A 15,624-nucleotide genomic window follows, 5' to 3' on the forward strand; every position below is an offset into this window, starting at 1 on the left:
TCTGTACACTGACTCCCACTATGTTTTAGTGTTGATATAAGTATTTTATTGATCATTTTAAAAGCTCTTCATGGCCTCTCTCCCAGTTTTCAATGTGTATCCACAGTTTAAGGCTCTCGGGAAGATGAGTTTTTTGTCTGTTCCAGAGGCTACCCCATTTTGTCAGAAATGAAATATTGAAGTATCATACCAGATGCTTAAATATTTTTCAGGAAAACTGCAATACCTGAGTAATAATCAAGTGAACAAATAGTAGATTTTGCCACATTATTCAAAACATACTGGTTATTTTTTGTGTGGAAGATGGCAGTTTTACAGGAGTCCCTCAAGTAAATATAGTTCTAATCCTCATATTAAGCGTGATTGTTATAGAATAGGTTTTTTATTGTCATTGCACAAGGGCGTACAATGAAATTTGGGGGTATAAAACTGCATGGTCAAAAAAAGCAAACACAACAATAACAGTCAAGCACAGAATTATGAATAATTAACCGTATTTAGAGACATTGCAAAAATAAATAGTAATAAAGCAGATTAAAGTCTATGTCATGGCCTTTGAAACTGTGGATACAGTGAAATTAAATGAGAAAAGACAAGCAAATACATATGTAGGATTCATATTTTGCTGTCCTGATTGTATTGGACAATTAAATAAAATGAGATATCCTACACTAATTGTATTTACTAGGCCTAACTGATAAGTGTCAAATTATTGTTCAGTGCTATTGACTCTAAATTATGCAGAATTTGAAATTTTCATAATAAATATACATTTGTCACCTGAATTTAACAGAGTAAATAAGTAAGATCCTTCCAGTGGATGATTACTGGTGATGTCCTGATCTAGATTTTTTTGCTGATTTTTTTTATGTTTAGTTTTTCCAATACTGATACTTTTTACAATGAAATTTTGATTTAAAGTTTAAAGTAGTCATTGTTTATAGGTTATTTTGCTATTATTTTACTTTAGATCACAGTTGGGCTGAATGTGGAACCTGAAATAAAACAAATATGAGACCTTTGAGTCTTTATAACTTTAGCATAATTTTTGCACCTTCCAAATTCATACTGTGAGTCAAATTAGAACCTTTGGTAGACTGTTTCTGGCCTGCGGGCCTTATGTTTGCCACGCCTGCTATTGCGCTTCTATAGACAGGTCTGGCCAGGGATTATACGGGGTGTGTTCCGTGCCGTACATACCTCACAATGAGTACACGCAGACCATGCGACCGTACAATGTGAAAGTGAAACTTAAGACACTTTACTAATTCCTCAAAGTCTCCTGCTGTTGTGCAGCTCATTTTCGTTTTCCCTACCTTCGGAAAGTTTCATTTGATGGGGCAAGATGTTTGTTTAAGAGGGCATTGCCCCCTCTTGCTCTCCCCTAGAACCTGGCCCAGATCGGCCCGATCTTGTGACTAAATCCGATACGATCTTCTAAAACATGCCAGATCAGCAGCTGATACCGATCTTTAGCTTGGATCGGGACATCCCTAATCATTACTGGAGTGGTTAGTATAATTCTTTAACAGTAACTGATGCAGTGAGCAGCAGAAAGATTGGACTGTGTTTCAATGGAAAAGTCATGTCATGTGGTCTGATGAGTCCAGATCGACCTTGTTCTGGAGTGATGGGTGGATCTGGGTGAGGACAGAGGCGGATGAAGTGATTACCCATCATGCCTAATGCCTCCAGTACAAGCCTGAGGGGGCAGTGTTATGATCAAGGGTTGTTTCACTTGGTCAGGTCTGGGTTCTCAACATTATGAGTTCGAAAACTGAGGTCAGACTAGATAACCAGGTTTGGACATCAGTGGATGTGTTTTTGCTGATGACAGACATATTTCAACATGATAATACCAGGATTCATCAGGATCAGATTGTGAAAGAGTGGTTCAGGGAGTATTAGACCTCATTTCCACACATGGACTGGCCATCATAAAGTCCAGACCTGAACCCCACCTCTACAGCATGTGCTAGAGAAGACTTTACGCAGTGGTCATCAGTGGATGGCTAGAGAAGACTTTACGCAGTGGTCATCAGTTTATGGCTAGAGAAGACTTTACGCAGTGGTCATCAGTTTATGGCTAGAGAAGACTTTACGCAGTGGTCATCAACATAAGAGCATGTCCAAAAACTGTGCAACTCTGAATGGAGTTACATTATGATATATTTATTGTGACATTACATGACATAAACGATCCTACAGTGAATGCATCCTGACATCAAATCTAAAACTGCTTTTTGGCCTGGGAATGCATAATTACTGTACTGTTGGCAACACCGATCACCTCAGAAAACCTTCTGGAAACATACTTTTATTAGAGTGGTTTTGATTTTGGAAGTAATTCACCGAAATAACTCACATCATTTTCAATTTGCTGAGCAGTCCTGAACGTACCTATCAACAGTAAAAATCTGAAGCGGAAAGAAAGCTGTAATCAATGCTCCACTGATCTGTCACAAACATTTCGGTAGATTTTTGGGACACAAGTAACAAGACAATTAGAAGTGACTGAGGGTGGATTTACATACCTCTGACTTTAACTAGCACTGTTAAATAAACAGGGAGCAGCTTCCTCTATAACTGGAATACAGTCCATAAAGTTCAGCCAGTGTGTGCTCAATTAACGGTGCGTTCACACATGCACAAATGGTACCGTTTTTGGAGATCAGGGTTATTGTACTCAGGAAGAAACTAAGACTGAACCTAAAATTAGCAGAGAGAAAATAATTTGAACTTAAAGCTGACTTTAGAAGGACATTTCCCACAATGTTCTAACAATAAAACTATGTAAAAATGAGCCAGTATCTCAAAAAGGAGATAAAAACACTTCAAAAAAGGCCTGTACAAAAATAAGAAAATTAAACTCATTATTGAGTTAAAATGTCTGATTTCAAGTAAAATTATCTGCCAGTGCAGTAAGAAAATTGCCTTTATCAAGTTTACTTAAAATAATCAAATATTATCTAAGGATTATAGAATGCTAAATTTCTTATTTTAAGCAGAATATATAGGTTTCTAGTCTTAATAGTAAGATTTTTTTTAATCTATGCTATATAATTATATTTGGGCTGTCAGACTATTCAAATTTTGAATCAGATTAATCACAGGGGTGCTGTGGATTAATTTCGATTAATCACGATTAAATATCATTAATTATTCATCTATATTAATTGTGTTTAATTTTGCATGAGCAAACAGTTTCAAGAAAGAAAGGAATATATATGCACTTAGCTGGTCAATGCGTTAGGCGAAGTGTTAGCAGAATCCCAGACTAAAGTATGCTTTGCGTTAATGTGGTATTTTAAGATGGAAGTGCTTCGGTGAAAAGACAAGTCATTCCTGCAGAGTGTGCATAATACTTTATGTTGTAGAATGAAAAATATGAAGATATTTACATCCTATAAATTAAGAAAAGTAAGTGCAATTCTAATCATATTCTGCCTCAGCTTCTCATTTACACTTGTGCATTACAATTTACAGATCGCAGTTGATCTACAAATAAACAAAATGTTTAGTAACAGGCAGAATAAAGTTAAAATTACACCTACTTTTCTAAAGACATTACATGTTTTTCATATTTGTTCAGGTTATTCACATTGTTTGTGAAAGGATAGTTTGTAAATGTAAACATTTTCATGTAATTAAACTTTTTTTACACTAAAACAAAGAGAAAATTTTGGAGTTGTCATTATTTATAGGTTATGATAATATTTTACTGATTCAACACACTTGAAATCAAATTCAGCTGAATGTGGAACCTGAATTAACGTGATTGTTAATATCTTCAGAGTAATTTTTGTGTTTCACATACTTTGGCCCCCAGGCCATATGTTCGACACACGTGATATATGGTCTATGAAGATTATTGACTCAATAGATATGTATAGGCAACATATGTAACAAATAACAACATAACTGCATAAAACAAGTAAAAATTTCTTGAGGGCAAACACTTAGGCTACTGTGTCCGCCATACTCATCCCCCAACAACGGAGGTGGTTTTCTTATAAATATTGCTTAAGAGTAGTTGTAAAATCTAAGTGGGGCCACTCAAGATGAAAATTCTTGGAACAAGTCAAATAATCTTAAGTAAATAAATCTAAAAAATTATCTTTCAGGATAAATATTCCATATTCAAGTCAGATATTCCTTTTTTGCAGTGAATCAAGCTGCTTTCTCTCTTGTAAAACTAAACTAAAAATCAAAAATCAAACTGAGAGCTTAAATAAAAATAAAAAACGAATAAAAACTTAAGACTGTAACATATCTTTGGCAGGAATACATGCACCGAGAAAACCTCCTCTTGCACATTACTGTCTCGGTATATCTCGGCTTGGATGTGTCTCCAGCTCTTTTCTAAAACCACACACATTTTGACAGGTACTTGGAAGACGGAGAAGAAAGAATAATTGAATGTGGGACTCCCTCCTCAGTGAACTTGAGCTACTTGCATCAATGAAACCATTAGGAGCTGTTGTTTATCTGTCTGAGTGCTGACTGCTCAAATTTACTCGTAAATAAAAGGTGTGTGTGTATGCGTGTACTGTACAGCGGTTCGGTGTGATTTACAAACAGCTGACGATGAACAGGGAGGACGTAGATGAGAGCTGAGAAGAGGAGGAGAGAGGAGATGAAGAGGGAGAGAGAGCCGGAGTATCGGTGGGTCAGGGGTGTCACGTTTAACGACGGGGTGATTCCTGTGTGTTTGACACTGTTACGAGGAGGTGACTCTTGTGTTTGACAGCGTGACTACTCTGCTGCTCTCAGGAAAGAAGATGAATTAGACACTGAGCTGCTCAACAATCCAAATATCAGAGCCGGACAGACTAAACAAGCCAAAGCGGTGAAAGTTGTGGTTCTGTGACATGGTGTTTAGAGACACCGATTTGGGCCTGTCTGACACGCCGTTACAGCCAAATATGGAGTGATTCGAGTCAGGTACACGAGGAAACACACACATACGCACATGCAGATGCAACGGCTCAGGAGGGACTGTATATGGGTCGAGTTTGTTTTTGTGTACAGGATGAGTCCATTAAAAGTTATACTGTGTTCTCAGTATTTTTTCTGGCCTCAGGGGTTGTTTGGAGTTTCTATTTAAAAACTGAAAGCAAACTTTGAAGGCTGTGGAAAGAGCCCCTGAAAACATATGGATGTGTCGTTTACAGCGTTACAAACTGTGGTGCATTAAAGCCCAGTTTGTTAACTCTAAATCCGTCACCTCATGTTCTTTAGCTTGCTTTAGTATAAATAAAAATGCCTGTTGCAAAATGTTAACACATACAGATTCCCTGAATTTGACTCTCCCGTGCCTGTTTTTTGTTTTGTTTTTGTTATATGTGTTGATAATTGGCTGAGTTTAGTGTATTCTGTCAAACTGATGTCATATGTTGGAACATTTCATTAAAAAGACTCTCAACTTGATAAAATATTAACTGAAAATTAAAAATGTTGCCACTCTACTGATGAATAGCAATGCTATATTTTTTGAATGGGAATAAAATTAAATATCATGACCTGTTTACCCTTAAGTTGTTCTTAAAGTTGAGTAAATGCAGTCATAATGGGAACTATTAACTATATGCAGAGCCACTGTTAGCCATTTGGGTGCCCTAAGCATAACTTATCTGTGGAGCTGTCCCTAAGAAAGAATAAAACTAACATTTTAAAAACTAATCTTTTTGAAACTAAAAAAAAATTATTTTCATTTTCAATGTCATTCAAGATCTAAGATTTTTATTGTCATTGTGGGTGCTCCATGCTCAACAAATATGTTTGTTTAAAAGCAGAAAATGTAATAAGGTTATATTGGAGGTTTCTTTCTTTCTTTCTTTCTTTCTTTCTTTCTTTCTTTCTTTCTTTCTTTCTTTCTTTCTTTCTTTCTCTCTCTCTCTCTGTCTCTCTCTCTCTCTTTCTCTCTCTCCTAAAAGCCTGACTAGGGACTGGAGATGGAAACGAGCAATAGCTATAATCTCTTTATGTGAATCATCAGTTACTACAGCTTGTTTGTAACAAGTAGAAGTTATACTATGTAATTTGCATTGTCCCTATCAAATAAACTTTATAAATAAAATTCAAATAAATAAATAAATTAAATTAAATTAAATTAAATAAACCTTCTTTTAAATTTCGAAACCAATAGCAGTTTGGGTCTCTAAATAAAAAAAAAAAAAAAACATGACTGAAATCTAATTTACACTTGGGAGTCAGTCTTGTACTTAAGTCCAATGACAAATCCATTGCCTCACAGCCCTACTAAGGGAGTTCATACCTATACCCCTTATTGTATGTGCATGTCAGTTTATCCTGTAGAGCATATAATGTGCCTTAAATTAAAGAAGAAATTGAAGAGAAAAAAATATGATTTTGATGATAATGATCATCATTAGGCTGTTTTGGTGCTCCATCCACCACTATATAACTGCCTGTGAATGCTTCTTAGACCTTAGAAATGACAGTTTGGTGGCAGTTGTTTTGTACTGTATTTGTATTTACCTGCAGATCGAAGTTAGCTTGTAAATAAATCTGTTCTTTTCTCTTTGAGACATGTTTTTTGTGCCCTGTTCCGGACAGTGAATAATGCATAAGACAATCCAACTGTTTTATGTAGAGTATTCAGATTTATATAGATATTTACATTTTTACTGTATATATTTGTTCACACAATAATTAAATGCACTTTTAGTGTGATGGATTTTTTTTTATGTAACATCAGTGGTTGGTTTAACTCTTGTGTTTTATTTCTGTAACTTAGCTATATTTTCCATACTTTTTGCATTTTTACCTTGCTCTCTCATTCGGGTGGAAGCCTAAATCAAATTTCAATACATTTGGAAACCATGAATCTATTTTTAATCTTTATAATAATGTACTGGTGGCGCTGGTTCCAAGCATGGAAAAAGCCAAAAAATATTCCTTTTATACTTATGATTTGTCTAAATATAACTCCTCTTCTTTCTTCCAGGTTCATGAAGAATGCTGGCTCTGCTGTAGATGCAGTTACGTGGCAACAGTAGGTATTTTACCCTTTTTTTCTCTACTTTATAATTTTATCCTTAGAAATACCCACCATTTACAAGCTGCTGCTAAACAGGTGATTGCCCACTTAACCATGAATCACACAGGCCCTTACGTGTATTAAGAGGTAGCCAGGATTATTCATTATTATTCCCGGTATCGAGAGGAACTGATGCATAATTTGGGAAATTATGTTTATTCTTCAAATAGAATAACAGGAAAAGGAGCCTTAGAGATTGCATGTGTTAAATTAGTAACACCTGCCATTTGTCTGTTGCACAGAGTGTAGGAATGCATACAAACATATGAATGGCTTGACCTTTTTTTCCCCACATGTTTTATCTGTATCTCCACAGACACATGAAAAAAATGTGAACAAAGTCAGTCCCACTGTCAGTGCAGACCAACCCTGGGCGAGTGAGTGATTGGTCATTAAGGTGAAGGTCAGGTCTAATTAGAAGAAATTAGAAGAAACGGAAGGAGGAAGGGTTGTCAGTAAGGCTTAGAAAAACACCACCCACACTGTTAAAATCAAACCATATGCGCTGGCTCATTCTCCCTGTCAATTAGCCCGTTTTACACTAGAGCTCCAGATTCCAGTCTAACCAGGCTGCGTGACAGAAACTGTGACCTCTACAAAAGAAGCCAAACTAATAAAAGTGGAGACCACTCATTAACACATCTACAACACAGGTTTTACTCGCCTGCAGCTGTCTCGGGTGGGTTCGGAATCAGGACGTTTAAAATCCCGCATTTGTCATAAACTGGGTTAGAGAATCACATGGGTTTGACACAGTTTTTTTTTTTGTTTTTTTTTTCAAATTCTGGTCAGAGGTGTTGTCTTAGAGTTTGTGATGATGTTGCTTTGAAATGTTGTGTTGAATATTTGTGTACCTCCAGATCACGAAACACTGATATGTGGTTTGTATTATGTTTTGACATTTTTTCCACAACATTGTAGTTTCCCATTTGGAGCATCTTGTCTTAGTTACCGCCTTTGAATATTTGGATTCACCAACACGAGAATGTTGAGTCATTTTTTCTCTGTCTCTGCCCTCTGTCTTTATCACTGTACACTACATTAACAGGGTACTTGCACAGGTCTTGAAAGTCTTAAAAAGTATGGAATTTTGAAACACTCTTTTCCAGACCTTGAAAAGTCTAGAATTTTGTGTGTAAGTCTTAATTTATTTTGGAAAAAAGTTTCTCTCATAGAGTACATTCAAAGGTACATAATCATGTAAGATAAGAAATGCAGGAGGAAAGTATATAAAAAAACTTGATATGATTTCACTAACTGGTCAGTACTGGAATGATTCTAGTGAAACTTAAATGTTTTCAAAATGTTTCCGTCAGTAAAATTTAATTTACTGCAAATTGTGCATTCATTCAGTCCTACATTTAATAAAATGAACTTTTGTACTACACACAACAGGTACAGTCTCAACCAAAAAAAGTAGGCACGCAAGTATAAAAGTACATAAAGTCAAGGTCTTGAGGAAAAAAATAGCAGTTTTGAAAAAGTCTGGAATTTTTATTTGGATAAAGAGCAAACACCCTGATTAGTTTTTCTTTCACTTTATAGAAATAATGTCCATTTCTTGTCTGAGAAGTAAAGTTTTCAGGTTTCTAAAAATGTTATATCTTCTTATTTGCCACAAGTTGTATTTTGCAGATCTAGGTTTTATTTGGCGTGGGAATTTATTAAATTATCTGCCTGATATTTTAGCTTCCACCCTTTATATGATGGATAAAAATTGCTTTTCTTTTGCTAAACTTTCAACACACCAGAAAAAAGATGACGTCTCTTTTCCAGAAACAGCTTACTTTTTTTTTTTTGCTCAAATAACATTGTTTATGCTTTACTGATAGAGGAACAAGTACTGTCAGTGATGAAAAATGGTATAAAGCAGCTCCACAAGTTATTTTCAGACTAGAGGTGAAGCAAAAATAGAGCTAGAAGTGCATATGCATGTAAGTACCTCGTATGAGCTGTTAAACTGTAACAAAGGTAAATTGCATATATATACTTTTAAAAAAGCACAGATGCTTTTATAAAAATAGAAATATTAATTCAGCTTCTTTACTCAAGTCATAGTGAAGAAGTATAGACTCAAAAATGCGCTAGTGTATGAAATTAAATTAATCAGCTGTTTCTGTTCAAATTGATTAAAACCTCCCATCATATAAATATCATGCAAAGACTATTAAACCATTCTAACTTGTAAAAAATTATTTTAAAAAGCGCTGAAATTTATGAACATTAGCTTGTTTCAGTGTCAGAAACATTTAAATTTAATGGCTTTTCCAGCTGTTCATTCTCCCTTTAGTGTCTTGTTTTGTCTCATAACATATTGATTGGAACACCAAGGAATTATATTCTGTTATTGTTCAGTTAATTTAGGTTGAAATGGGTTTTCATGTCGGGAAGGCATCCAGTGATTTGAAATAGAAATAATCAGTTTTTCCCTTTAAATGTATTCAGATGAAAATGCAAGAAGTAGAAAGTACAGATGAGCTCTGTGAAAGACTCAACATTTAATATATGGATTTTACTATTTTAATTAAATGAGCGACACTAAATATAGGCATTTCTGATTATGTAGAAACTGATGTGTAATCTCTTACCAGAAATTGTTTAAGTAAATATGATTTGTTTAACAGCGGAGGCTTCGTGGTTGGAGAATAATCCAAGTCAGAAGTGTGTGACCGTGCAGACAGCTGCCAACTCCAGCAGTGAAAATATGAGCCAGAAAACTAAATGAGACAAATTTGACCTCTTCCATAAGCATTCCTGTTTAGACAGCTCTGAACAACACACCTAATGTGAGCTCTAATTGCTCCAGCAGTCGGGCATTTGCAGCGTGAACATCTCAGTGTGAACCAGTCGGTTGCTGAAAAGCGAACACATGCTCCTGCTAATTTTCAAAATCATGTAGCGATGAAAGGTTCACTTTTACGACCGCTGCCTATAAAAATCACTGGTACTTTTACATAGCGCCATGGCCAGGCAGCAAAACCTTAAGGTTGTTCTTTCTCACTTTGTTCATAAACAACAGTTTTATTTTCTCGCTGCCTGGTCACATTTTAAAGAGGCAAAAGGGCCACGTTACACCCACATTTCTCAAATTTTTTGACAGAATGATGATGGAACAGCATGCCAGAGACCGTGGTGTGCAGGTTATTTCCATCAGAGGCAATAAAAAAGAGATATGTGATACAATGTGCGATCTTCACTGGCGTTGGGAATCACAGAAGCACTATAAATATCATATCATATCTTTCAACTGTTACAAAATGACTGGTCTGATGATTAGCTCTACACCTCCATTCATGCCAAACATCTTGATAAACACAATGGACTTTCCTTGACACGCTTACACACAATATATGTCTATATCTATTTTAGTATTTTAGAAGAAATAAAGCTGAATATAAGCTAAAAAATGATGCTGTCTCTCAAGTGGAAGCATTTTTTATTCGTTGCAGTGACTTAGGCTACGTTCAGACTGCAGGCAAATGTGACCCAAATCTGATGGTTTTTTGCCCATATGTGACCCCCATCTGTTAAATACAGTTTGAACAGCAAAAATCCAACCCAGGCCACTTTCATATGTGGTCCTAAATCCGATACATATCTGATATTTTGCAAAGCAACTTAAGTCTGAACAGCCAGGTCGCATTTATCTGACCTTTACGTCATTGAAACACGACAAACCTCACAATTGTGTGCCACAGGACAAAGAACGGCAGTAAAAACATATTTACTTCTGTAAACACAGTACATGCCTGCGTGGTCACGTATTCCACCAGCACCTTTTTTTCGCGAATGCAGGTCACTTCAGGGTCGCAGTCAGTTCATATTCAAAACTGATAGAAGTCGCATTTATTGTGTAATATGAATGAGGATACTAAAAAATCGGATTTAATCAAAAAATCCGAATTGTGCATTAATACCTGCTGTCTGAACCTAGCCTTATTTTGCAGGATCTAAAACCCAAACATTAAGTGTGCAGAGAAGCATCCAAAATAAAACTATATGCACAAGATTTGCAGATGTTGTAAGTTCACAAAAATCAACCGATTTACACCAATGTGCAACTCTAAGTCATCTGTACTTTAGTGATTATGCGATGGGAACTTTGGTAAAGTGTTCCCGGTATTTTTCCATCATAATATCGATGGTTTTTCACCCCTGCCTCCACCCATCTTGTCTGATTTGGCATGTTTTTGTCTGTGCTATATTTTTCTTAATATGAGTGCTAGATAGTTTTGTTAGACCATCATCTTCCATGTGGAACTGGACTGGTACATGGTGAGAACTATATGAAACAAGCTGACCAAATAGAAGTTTGGCGAAAACATTTGGATGCATTTTTTCTCTTATTTTGCATTTTGATTTTTGCTGTGTCTGCCAGATTGTTTTTTTTTTTTTTATAAGTCGGCAAGTGAATAAAAGAGATCCTCTAAGTTCTGTTTGAGGAACACATTGTATTATTCTTACCAAACTATAATAACTATAATTCCTTCTGATCAGAATACATAAACACAACAGAATCCTCCATTTCTTCATGGCCCTTTGCATTTTAATGAAGCAGAAAAGTCTAAAGTTGAATTTTTTCATGCAACATTTAAGTCTTCTGTTTCATGCTATGACTTCACTGGCTCTAGCACTGGTTCGCAGCTATAACTTCCATTGCCTTTCGTTCTCTTTCCATATATGAACTGGAATGTCTTTCCCTGAGGTATGGACCGTAGAGTTATAGTGAGCCCTGTGCAAAGATGACAGGATAACCAAATAATTTGTGTAAAGCTGTGACTTAATCCGTGCATTGTTTACAGTTGGAGGCCAGGAGTTTGGGATGATTCCAACGACGTGTCGAAAAAATTCAAGGAGGTTAAGCTCAGATTGCAACACAGCTTCTCCCTACAAGAACTAAATTCTGCTCGGTTCTCAGCAGTTTTGTTGACATATCTGTCATTTACGCAGACTTTTTCCAAAACAGGTTCCATAGAGGTTTGGCTTTTTGTTTTGGCGTATTTAGATTTTCCAGTTGTTATGTTTATACACAAAATACAATACATCTCTTTAGTGCCGACTGCACTTTACTGTGCATTGTTTACTTTTAGTTTGACTCAATTAGAATAACGCAACTCGAAATTTCATCTTGCTTTTTCATGTGTAGCTCAATGAAAACAGAGCAGATCTGGTACCTTAGTAAAAACATTTTCTACAGTGATACAGGTGTTGTGTCTATTTGTGTTATTTCTTATAACTGTGATCATTATCATTAATATCAAGAGCTTAGTTTATTTTTAACAAGCCAGTGTCTCATTATGTTTTACCTTGAATCATTATCACCAGAGGAACCGGTATTTTTAAAAAAGCTAAGGCAAGAAAGAATTTTTAAAAAGTAGATGTATTTCTGTTTGAGGGGTTAATCTTTGGAATGGCCTGGAAGATCAATTCAAACCGTCTGGAACAATTAAAACTTTTGGAAAAATGTACAAATTAACTGTTATTCAAAAATATAGAGCTCAGGATTGACTGAAGAAAACAGTTGTTTAAAAGACTAGGATCAATATTGGTGGTTGAGATAAGGACATGATTTACTTTAATTAAAATTAAATTCGCATTCTCTTCTGTTGTGTATTTAGCAATGATTACATTGAAATTTTTTTGTTTGTTTTCATGTGGGAACATTTTTTTAATTGTAAATAGGGTTAGGCAAAATAAGTCTAAACTTCAGCCTAAACCCTTTAGGTCACATTGTATATGGAACAATGGATATGTTGTTTTTTTTTGTTGTTTAAAGTAATTAATGACCGAATAAACTACTACTACTAGTACTACTACTACTACCCATAAAAAACCTTTGGAAGTCCTAAAATGAATGGAATGATTTGCAGTTCACCTCATTCAGTTGATTTGGAGCAAAAACTAATGTTGTTTGGATGAAGGACTCTGAATATCGAACTGGACCTGCATTTGTTTTTGCAGTTAATATCCACGGAGGGTGTGTTCAAATCTTGGCATCTTGTCTGCAGAAAAGTAAATGTGTAGAGACACAGTTACAGTAAGGACTAAGCCGGTGTTATGTTCAGTGTTAACGTGCTCTTATGTTTATACACACAGTAAATTACATGTCTTAACCATTATTCAATTACATAATGTAATGACTAATTATTTAATTTATTGGCTCTAATTTGATTCAAGGCACATATTTTAACACTCAGCAGCTGCTGTAAAAATGAGATCTAAGTGTGTTTTATAGTACCTGAAACATAAACCTGAAATGGCTTTTGGCTGGATGTTCGACGCCTGTGTGGAAACAGATTCTCCTGCAGCGCAGTCCTCGTGTCTGTAAAAGTGTGAATTTGCGTTTACTTTCTTGTTTCCCCTTCTGGGCTCTCGCCGAAGATCTTGGAGAGCACTTCTGTTTTCCCACAAAGTTGTGTTCTTCTTTCGACTTTGGCTTAAACTGCATTTAAATTCCTCTCTCTTTATGTTGTCTTAAAAATCATCTCTTTGGTGTCTTTATCAAACACAGCATCACCACAGATGGATATCTGCTCTTTTCAGTCTGAGCCTGCTATATTTATACTTTAATTCCATTTCTTATGAAACCTCACAGTTTGACATATAACTGGATTGTCAGTAGGCCGATGTGTAATTGACGATGTCAGCCCCTGTTCATCATGTTGTGTTTGTTGTAGTGAAATAATATTTGTGCTCTACATCTGTGAGACCTGAATTGTTCTTCGTGGTTTGGGTTTTAAACCTTTAGCTCATAGCAAAATTTAATATAGGAAGTATATATAATATATATATATATATAGGAAAAATATGTCATGTTTATTGTTTGTGTTATAAAGACTGCACAGAGCATTTTCTGTCCTTTTTGTTACAGTTACTACATGGATGGGAGAGTGAAAAAGGTAGAAGACTTCCTTAAAACACGTCTGTTGGACACATTGACAGAGCAGATCAATAAAGTCATAAAGGTACTGTATCTTAATCAGATCTTGGCCTACTTTAAATAATATTAATTGTTTATGTACACATATTGTATAGATACCATAGCTACTATTTCAATGCTAGATCTGTAGATACGAAATTGAGCCTTTATCCAGTTAATTTTTCAGACTTTACATCCTGTTCTTTCCCCTCTGAAACAACTTCCACTACAATTGGTCAATATTTTCATCAGGTTAAGCAAGCCACCTTCAGGGAAAATAAGAAACTCATTTTAATCCAGCAATAAATTTGCATTTCTTTAGTAGATTTTGCCAAGTTATGGATCAGTGTAGCCCTCAGATACTTTTTTTGTGATGATACAACCACATGTGCATAAACCACAACCGCAAGAGTGTGTCTTCAGGTCATGTTATTTTCAGTATTTGCTGCTATGGCACAGTTGCTGAGTTTTAAGGTTTGAGTGGTGCCAAAGTGCTGCAGGAAGGTCTTTTCCTGGAACAAAACTACATTTCATTCAATTTAATATGGGGTGAATGGGATTCTGCATTAAAGTCATTGAGCTCAGGTTTTGTGCATGTCTGTTTGTATATGTGCACTTAAAGAGTAATGACGCTTGTGCATATTTTCATCTGTTTGCATTGTAGATTCAGTCAGTAAACAAAAAGAAATCCACTGTCAGATCTTTATAGACTTGATTTCAGTGTTTTGTTCACACACATCGCAGGTCGTGAACTCACATACTCCAGGTAAAAAGGTGTGGCTGGGTGGACTCGGGCCAGCGTGGGCCGGAGGCATCAGTAATCTGTCTGACACATATGCTGCTGGATTTCTGTAAGTGCTGTCATCATACTCCAAAAACATACTTTGTGTTAGTGTTTTTGGTCATTCACACATAGTTGATTGTAACCTATTAATGCTAATTATTTTGCTGCTAAACAAGAAACAGAACTGCTGAACTAATTTTCATTGTTCCTGTAACAGTGACAATAAATATTCTATTCAATTCTATTGCGTTCTATTCTGTTCTCTTCTATTCTGCTCTGCTCTGTTCTAGTCTGTTCTTTTCTATTCTATTCTGTTGTATTCTATGCTATTCTGTTCGCTTCTATTCTGTTCTGTTCTATTCTATGTTATTCTGTTGTCTTTCCTTTTCTTTTCTTCTCTTCTCTTCTCTTCTCTTCTCTTCTCTTCTCTTCTCTTCTCTTCTCTTCTCTTCTCTTCTCTTCTCTTCTCTTCTATTCTATTCTATTCTGTTCTATACTATGCTATTCTGTTCTTTTCTATTCCGTTCTATTCTATGCTATTCTATTCTGTTCTTTCTATTCTACAGGGTGGGGAAGCAACATTTACAATGAACATTTAGTTGTTTTTTCTCAGCAGGCACTACGTCAGTCGTTTTGAAACCAAACATATGTTGATGTCATAATCATACCTAACACTATTATCCATACCTTTTCAGAAACTTTTGCCCATATGAGTAATCAGGAAAGCAAACGTCAAAGAGTGTGTGATTTGCTGAATGCACTCATCACACCAAAGGAGATTTCAAAAATAGTTGGAGTGTCCATAAAGACTGTTTATAATGTAAAGAAGAGAATGACTATGAGCAAAACTATTACGAG

The 15,624-nt window shown here is 35.6% G+C and overlaps 1 protein-coding gene across 1 annotated transcript in view; it reads left to right on the forward strand.

Annotated features, from left to right (window-relative positions):
• Positions 1-15,624, forward strand: part of hpse2 (heparanase 2) — a 65,604-nt gene that overhangs the window by 35,065 nt on the left and 14,915 nt on the right. The window contains exons 6-8 of the mRNA XM_030155914.1: positions 6,971-7,018; positions 13,935-14,028; positions 14,727-14,833. Coding sequence (XP_030011774.1) covers positions 6,971-7,018; positions 13,935-14,028; positions 14,727-14,833 — 249 coding nt within the window. The remainder of the gene's footprint in view (positions 1-6,970; positions 7,019-13,934; positions 14,029-14,726; positions 14,834-15,624) is intronic.

Source organism: Sphaeramia orbicularis, chromosome 15 (assembly GCF_902148855.1).
Source record: "Sphaeramia orbicularis chromosome 15, fSphaOr1.1, whole genome shotgun sequence".
Taxonomy (NCBI): domain Eukaryota; kingdom Metazoa; phylum Chordata; class Actinopteri; order Kurtiformes; family Apogonidae; genus Sphaeramia; species Sphaeramia orbicularis.